The sequence below is a fragment of the Crocuta crocuta genome, unplaced genomic scaffold (assembly GCF_008692635.1).
Source record: "Crocuta crocuta isolate KB4526 unplaced genomic scaffold, BGI_CrCroc_1.0 scaffold119, whole genome shotgun sequence".
NCBI lineage: Eukaryota > Metazoa > Chordata > Mammalia > Carnivora > Hyaenidae > Crocuta > Crocuta crocuta.
This window is the reverse complement of record NW_027551562.1, coordinates 10,162,535-10,169,809: the sequence shown is the minus strand read 5'-3', so window position 1 is coordinate 10,169,809 and position 7,275 is coordinate 10,162,535. Positions and strand designations below refer to the sequence as shown.

The window sequence follows — 7,275 nt, the reverse complement described above, 5'->3', positions numbered from 1 at the left end:
CCCTGAACCTCCCCCCCCAACCCGACACACACACACTCAGCCAGGGAGCCTGGCGTTTGGGACCCTTCTCACTCCTGCTCTCCCCAGGGTGCAGACCACGCTCCCCTCAAGGACACTGCCTCCAGGGAGGCGCCTTGTGTGCCGGGCGCACGGAGGACCCGTAGGGCGGCCATGGCGTGGCCCCAGGCTTCCCAGGCTGTCCGTGTGAGCGGCGCCTCTGGTCCCTGGGAATGCCCCTTCCCCCCCTGCACGGGGAGCACCTGCTTCTCCCCGAGACCCCACCCAAGTGCCCCCCTTCCCCGCTCAGGGAAGCCTTCCTGGCCTCCACCCCACCCACAGGCCAGAGCAGCCGTCTGCCGGCCCTGGGCGCCCTCGCGGGTCTCCGCTCTCATCTCGCTCTCCTAACAGCTGCTCAGCCAAGCAGGCCCTGCGCGCTGCCCTCTTGCTCATGGCCGCCGCCTCCTCCCCAGCCCTCCCCCAGCCCTCGGGGAGCCGCCTGGATTCCTGCTTCCCTCCTCCAGTCCCTGGCCGCCTCTCTGCCCAGGCCCCAGGCCCACCCGACCCAGGAGCCCTCGGGTCCTGTCACTGGTGGCCTCATGGGCTGGGAACCCCTCAGTCCAGGGAGAAGGTCTGCCTCGGGTCTGGGTCTGCACAGCCAGCCTGCAACCCAGAGCCTGGCCGGAGTCAGCTGCTGGGCGAATGCATGGCTAAACGAAGGGTGGATGGGAGGCCAGTAGAAGGCAGGGGTGTTGCCAGGTGGGGGGGCAGAGGGGTACAGCTGGAAGTTCGGAGGAGAGTGTCAGGTTAACCAGGAGAGGCTGCCTGGAGGAGGCAGGCCTATCCAGCCTCAGGAGCTGCAGTCTTAGGAGAAGTTGCCCGGAGGGCAAGGGCCTCTGAGTGAAGGCGGGCTCTGAGCTAACGGGAACAGGACGGTGAGGGCAGGCTGGGCCCGGGTTGGGTCAGCGCGTCCTCCTGTGATCGGCCTCGTCATAGATGCTGAAGAGGTGCTCCCCGCCCCGGAGCACAGTCTCCTGGGGGCAGAGGCGTGAATACTTGGCTGGGTGACTCAGGAGGAGGCTGAGGGCTTTGGAGTGAAAGCCAGGTGGTCCGACCCCCCCCCAACTCAGCCAGAGAGGGAGGGGCCAGCTTGGGGACCGTCCCGTCCCGGCTCAGGCCGCTGCCACCAAGTGCCGCAGGCAGGGCTGCTGGGTTTGGGGTGTGGCAGCTGGGTCCCCTCTGGACTCTCTCCTGGGCGTGTGGACGGCGTCCCCCCCCCGTGTCCTCACGTGGTCATCCCCCATCTGCCTGGCCAGATTCCCTTCTTGTAAGGACACCGGGCGGCTTGCCCGGGCCACCCAGGGACCTGATGACCTCACCTCTGTAGAGGCTCCATCTCTGGACAGTCACATCCTGAGGTCCTGGAGGTGATTTCTGCCCGTCACAGGGTTACAGGGACTCTCTAAAGGAGTTAGAGGCCAGAGGCTGGGCTGTTGGGTGCTGGTGAGTGAGGGGCCAGCCTTCTTCCCCTGGGTGCCTGTCCCCTGGCCCTTGAGAGAATCCCTCGAGGTCAGGAAGGAGGCCTGGCTGGCCAGGGTGACCACTGGCCTCTTGAGTGTCTGTGTGAATTAGATTTAGGGAGGTGAAGACACTCCAGCGGGGGCACCCCATCCGCTGCAGGCACAGCCCCCTCTGGGGCGTGGGCAGCTACGTGGCCTGGGCACAGCTGTGAGCAGGGTCCTTGCTGGGCCGGGGCCCCTCGGTGCCTCCGGGCCAGCGTGGCTGCAGAAGGCCACTCGTCCTGTGGTCCCTGCCTGTGGGGACGTGGATGGGGGGGAGGTGACCGTCTGTCTCTGCGTGGCATCCTGCAGAAGACAAAGCTGACCTTCCTGCGCTGTGCTGTCCTGCTGAAGTGGGAGTTCCGGAAGGAGCTGTTTGGGAAGCTGGCATGGGGCCGTGGCCTGGGTGCTGAGAACGACATTTTCATCTACGTGGTAAGACGTCAGCACCCCCCAGATGAGGGGCAGGGGGCCAGGGACGTGGCTGGGGGGCCGCCTGCAGTCGGGGTCCTCTGGGGGTGGCTGACCCCTGACTCGGTCCTGCGGATGCTGATCAAAGGCCCGCTCGGTGCGGGGCCGGCGGCCCCTTCAGCCTCCCTCAGGCCCCTTCCCTGGGAAACGGAGCTCGGGGCCTCCGGGCCGTGTAGAGACCACCCCACCTGGACGGGGGAGCCCTGCCTGGCAGCAGTTCCCACGGCCGCTGGGGAGGGGCCTTCAGGGAGCGCAGCGGCCACTGATGTCCCGGTGCAGAATTGGGGAGGCCCCGTAGCTCTGGGCAGCCCCGTGCGGCCAGACCTGGGCCCTCGTCCCCTGCTGAGGATTTGTGCGAGGAGACAGGTGTGCGTGCGGCAGGAAACCACAGCTCTGACTTCTAGTAGTCGGTTTATTTCGGAGTCCAGACCCTCAGGCCCCGGCTGGCTGGGACCCCTCCCTGGTGCTCAGGGACCACAGCCCCCATCCCTGACTTTTCTCCAGCTTGGTGGCCGGCAGGTTGGCACACCGGCCACACTGGATCTGGTCGAAGTGCGTGGGGGCTCGGGGGTGCGTGCCTGCCACGGCTGGGAGACAGCGGCTGTTTCCGGAGAAGTGGGGAGGGTGACGGTCTGGGGCTGAAGGTGCCCGGAGAAAGGGGGCGGGGCTTGAGCGGGGGCCGCGGAGCGCCCTCCAGGCAGCTTGTTGGTGTCCTTTGTAGGAAAGGTCAATTCTCCGCAGGCTCCAGGCGCGGGTCCTTGGCCCGTTACTTGTATCATAATTGCTTTCGTCCAGTCTGTGACCTTGGACTCTGCTTACCGTGTGTCTGCTTGCGCAGGAGTCTTGTGGCCCGTGTGTTACTTTTCCACGGTCTGTGCTGGGGTCTGACGGAGAAGCCCCTCCCGGCCCTGGAGCCGCGCTGGTGCCTGTGCCCTCCCACCGGCTGCGGTGCTCTGCTCCCTGCCCGTGGGAAACGGGGTGCCGGGGACCCCGGCACGCAGCAGCACTGCTGGCACCAAGCGGTCCCTGTGGCCGATGACGGTGACGTGTCACCCTCAGGGCTGCCGAACCTTGACCCCCGTGGCTGTGATCGGGCTCAGCGTCTGTCTGTCAGGATCTGTTCAGGAGACTCGGCGATCTGAGCCAGGGAGGGTTAGCGTGAAGGACCGTTGACCGCGGCAGGGCCTGGGGGCTGCAGGGACTGGCTGGGACGCGGAGGAGCCAGCACTGAAGGTCGCAGGACCGCCAGGGTGGCGCGTGGATGTGGACGGGAGGACGTGGTGTCGCCAGGCCCCGCCCCAGGCCAGGACGACTCCTGTGCCCGGAGCTGAGGGCACGGCTACCAGCCTGCGTGGCAGAGAGGCTCATGTGCCAGGCCGAGCCCCTGAGATGCAGGGGCAGGTCCCACGCAGGAGGGGCCACAGGACACCGCTTGGGGGGCAGTCCTGGGGGCGCCTGCAGAGCGAGCCTGAGGCGTCAGGGGCGGGAGTCTCTCCTGCGTCCCCACACTGCCCCCGAGTCACCCCGCACCGGGCGGGCGGCGAGGACGACCCTCGGCCCAGTCCGCTTTTCCAGAGCGCGCAGCAGGGGTGGATTTGGAGCCTGGAGGGGAAGGAACGCTCCGATGGCCGCCAGGGCCTCCTGCCTCGGGTTTCCTGCTCTGGCCATTTGGGTTGCGGGTCCTTCTCTGTGTGCGTCCGTCAGGGACTCTGTGCTGCCGTGGGGTGGGTGTTACACTGACTTCCCAGCTCGGAGGTGTCATGGGNAGGGGGAGGGGGAGGGGGAGGAGGAAGGCCTCCCTTGGAGTCTTTCTGGCCCCGATCCGAGGAGCGTGTGCGATGCCAGGTCCCTCCGCCTCTGGCAGCCTGGGTGTGAGGTTGGCCTTTCCTCCCATGAGATGCCTCGGGTGCCCGGACTCCATGCCCACCTCAGCCCGCGCGCGGGGACAGCGGGGCCACCTCTCAGGTGCTTGTGGCTCTGGTCTTGTCCCGCCCGCTTTTGCCCTCGGGGACTTGTCTTCAGCTGGTTGCAGATGAGCGGTGAGGCGAGCGCATGGAGAGGTGCCCGCTGCCTCCGGGTCTCCACGCCCAGCTTACTGATCCTACCAATTTGTTCTTTTTATTTCTTAGTTTTTTTTAATGTTTATTTATTTCTGAGAGAGAGAGAGAGAGCGTGAGCAGGGGAGGGTCAGAGAGAGAGGGAGTCACAGACTGAAACAGGCTCCAGGCTCTGAGCTGGCAGTCAGCACAGAGCCCGACGTGGGGCCCGAACCCACGAACCGCGAGATCATGACCTAAGCTGAAGTCGGACACTTAACCCACTGAGCCCCCCGGGCGCCCCTGATCTTACCAGTTTATTAAAGAGCCTGGAGCTGTTAGAGCACATAACTGTCAACATGATAAAGTTACACTCACAGGTTTAACAATAATTTATTTCTCTGTGGGTTTCAGACCTATTGAAATGGCTCAGCCCCCACCAGCAGCCTCGCCGTGAGGGGGTCTTGGGGACGGCGCAGCCACTGAGGGAGCCCAGAGACCGTGGGGCACATGTGTCCTCACCGCCTTCCGTTCTGGGCGCCCCCTCCCACTCTTCCCCGTATAGACTTTCCTGGGTTTGCCCATTTTCCCATTTTCACACCTTCCAGGAGTTGGAGTTTTGCCCCAAAGGAAGGCAGCTGCCACCCCGGGCCAGCAGGGGTTCGGGACCCCCCGGCTGGGCGGCGCGGCCGGGCTGGCTGGCGGCAGGGGCTCCTGTGCGCCGTCTGCCCCACGCGTGTTCCCTTCCACGCAGCAGTGTGGTTTCAGAAGCCTGTGTTACCTTGCTCATGGCCGATGCTTCCTCCTGCCATCCCATACTCCCACCCGGTCTGTAAGCATTGCTAGAAGCCCCTTCTGGAATTTTCTAACAGTTGAGACGTGTGGACGAGGGCTTCTCCAGCCCTGATGCTCGCAGCCCTCGTTGGGGTTGTCCTCGTGCGGCGTCGTGGGCTGTGCCCTTGAGCCCCGACCAGCCCGGCCGACTTCGGCCACCGGCCGGGGCCCCGTGCCGACCCGTCGCTTCAAACCCCGGGGGGCTGAGTGGTGGGCTCATAGCCCTGCCTTCCCTCTCTCCCGGCTCCCCACGTGGGCCCAGAGTCACAGCCGGGCCTTCTTTTCAACAATCGTGGAGAAAAGAAACACAATACCGGTGTTTAAATACTCCCTCACTTTTAAATACCAATCAAAATTCAGTCCATTAGAGTTTCCCTCCTTTTACGGAAGTCTCCTTTCTGTTTCCTTTTGCTGACTCCTGCCTCTGGAGGGGCACCGCGAGCTGATGGCCCTCTGGGCCCCTAGGCCCCCGTGACTCGGTTCCGTGGCCTAAACCACAGACGTCATCTCGCAGCTCTGCAGGCGAGTGGCCCGCGACATGGAGCCGGCGGGCCCTTGGCTTGTGAGCGTCACTGCTCCCTGCACTCACTGCTCTCCCTGCGTGCGTGTTGGCACATGCCCTCCTCCTGAGGCACCTCCTGTAAGGTGTCAGGGCCACCGTGTGACCCCGTTTCACTGCATTGCCTCTGGAGGCCCTGTCTCCCAACACTGTCCCATTCAGAGGTCTTGGGGGTTAAGACTCAGTGTATCTTTTTTGGGGGGAGGCGGTCCAGCCAGCCTCTTGGCTCATGAAGGACCCGCTCCTTCCAGGAGGCACCGTTCCCACTGTTAGTGGCATTGCTTGATTGTTCAGATTGTCACACCTGCCAGTGTTGAACTTGAATCCGTTCCCATGAGCCCTGCCCTGGACTCTCTTTCTGTGGGCATCCTTGTTTCTGGCGGCATTGGAATGTTCCAGACGCTTCCTAGTGCCTCTCCTCTCTTTCCTCTCCAAGACACAGGATCAGCCGCCTCCAGGAAGTCCTGGCGTCTGGGCAGAAAAGGGCACCAGAGCCCAGAGTGCGTCTCGGGGGGCTCAGAGCTCCGCACAGGGCAGGAAGGCCATTGTGTTTTTAAGATCACGAGCTGACGGCCACATTCCCAGAATGGGTTGTGACAAGAAGGCGAATCTGAGCACATCACGGCAGGTCCAGGGGCCTGGGAGGAGGATGGGCCTCAGGCTGCCAGGGGCCAGGACCCCGAGGTCCCACCTGCCACGTGGGTCTGACGTTTGTGGAGGGAAGGGGAAGGCGATGTGGGCAGAAAGGCAGCTCCGGGGGTCAGCCCGGCGGGCGGGCAGCGGTGGCCTGGGGTGGGTGCCCCGGGGGAAGCACCGCCTGGCTCCACGGGGGCCGAGGGAGGGTCTCTGTGGGGAGCGCGGGCACCCAGGTGGCCTGGGGGCTGAGGTGGGGGGGACACTCGCCAGCGTTCTTGGTAAGCAGGTGGCAGGAGAGCCGGTTCAAGCAGGCTTAGAGACACAAACCGGCTTATAAACCTGAGAAGGCCCGGAGGGTGTCGCCACAGAGCACCTGGGCTGCGTCTGTCTCGCGCCCCAGCTCCTCAGCCTGGCCCTAGCCTTGATCCAGGGGCCCGTCCCATCCTGGGGCAGCTAGCTGTCCCCTCCTAGAGCAGCTGCACACCCCGAGTGCCCACCGCACCGGCCCGGGGGAGCCAGCGGGGCCTCCCCCCTCCTCTCGCTCTGACCGGCCCCCAGCCCCTTGCTGAAGCTCAAGTGGGAGGGGCCTCCTGGAGGATGTGTGGGGACAGGTGACCAAGCGCACGGTCCCAGGTCCCTTGACACGGGGCCCCGCCCGAGGTGGGATGGGGGGTCATGCCCCTCCTCCTTCCAGGCCCTGGGACTGCTGGGCGTCAGGGGGGCCTCAGGCAGAGCCGGGTCACAGGGGGTCTGGGGGCCGTCTGTCCCCCTCCCCAGGTGGAGAGCAACTTTGGCAACTTCCACCAGTTTTTCATGCAGGCGTTGGTTTACCTGCGCAGCCCCAACAGACGCCTGAAGCAGATGGCCATGAAGTTCGTCGGTGGGTGCCGGCCGCGGCCTAGTGCCCCCCACACCGTGCCCGCCCAGCCCCCACACTCAGAGCCCAGAGCTGCCGCGGGAAAGGCCAAGCACCCGTGCCCGGTGGGGGGGTGGAGGGCGGTCCCGTAGGGTGGGCAGATCCCCTGTCCGTGCCAAGCCGGCCTCCCCCAGGGGCCACAGAGGCGCCCGTCCCCACCGCCCCCTCCCCGTGCAGGGGCCTTGCTGCAGGACTACTTTACCGACCTCTGCTTCTACCTGAGCAAGGACGACGTGAGGATCCTCAAGAAACGTGAGCCCCGGGCCG

The 7,275-nt window shown here is 65.2% G+C and overlaps 2 protein-coding genes across 4 annotated transcripts in view; both read left to right on the top strand.

Moving 5' to 3' along the window:
- Positions 1–164, top strand: part of LOC144219907 (maestro heat-like repeat family member 5) — a 17,776-nt gene extending 17,612 nt beyond the window's left edge. Inside the window, exon 24 of the mRNA XM_077750024.1 lies at positions 126–164. Coding sequence (XP_077606150.1) covers positions 126–164 — 39 coding nt within the window. The remainder of the gene's footprint in view (positions 1–125) is intronic.
- Positions 157–7,275, top strand: part of LOC144219881 (maestro heat-like repeat family member 5) — a 7,709-nt gene continuing 590 nt past the window's right edge. Inside the window, exons 1-5 of one of the 3 annotated variants that reach the window (XM_077749982.1) lie at positions 157–204; positions 1,869–1,991; positions 5,893–6,084; positions 6,870–6,972; positions 7,186–7,260. In XM_077749982.1, coding sequence (XP_077606108.1) covers positions 172–204; positions 1,869–1,991; positions 5,893–6,084; positions 6,870–6,972; positions 7,186–7,260 — 526 coding nt within the window. In that variant the 5' untranslated portion in view covers positions 157–171. The remainder of the gene's footprint in view (positions 205–1,868; positions 1,992–5,892; positions 6,085–6,869; positions 6,973–7,185; positions 7,261–7,275) is intronic. The other 2 variants (XM_077749985.1, XM_077749984.1) reach the window with 2 other exon arrangements.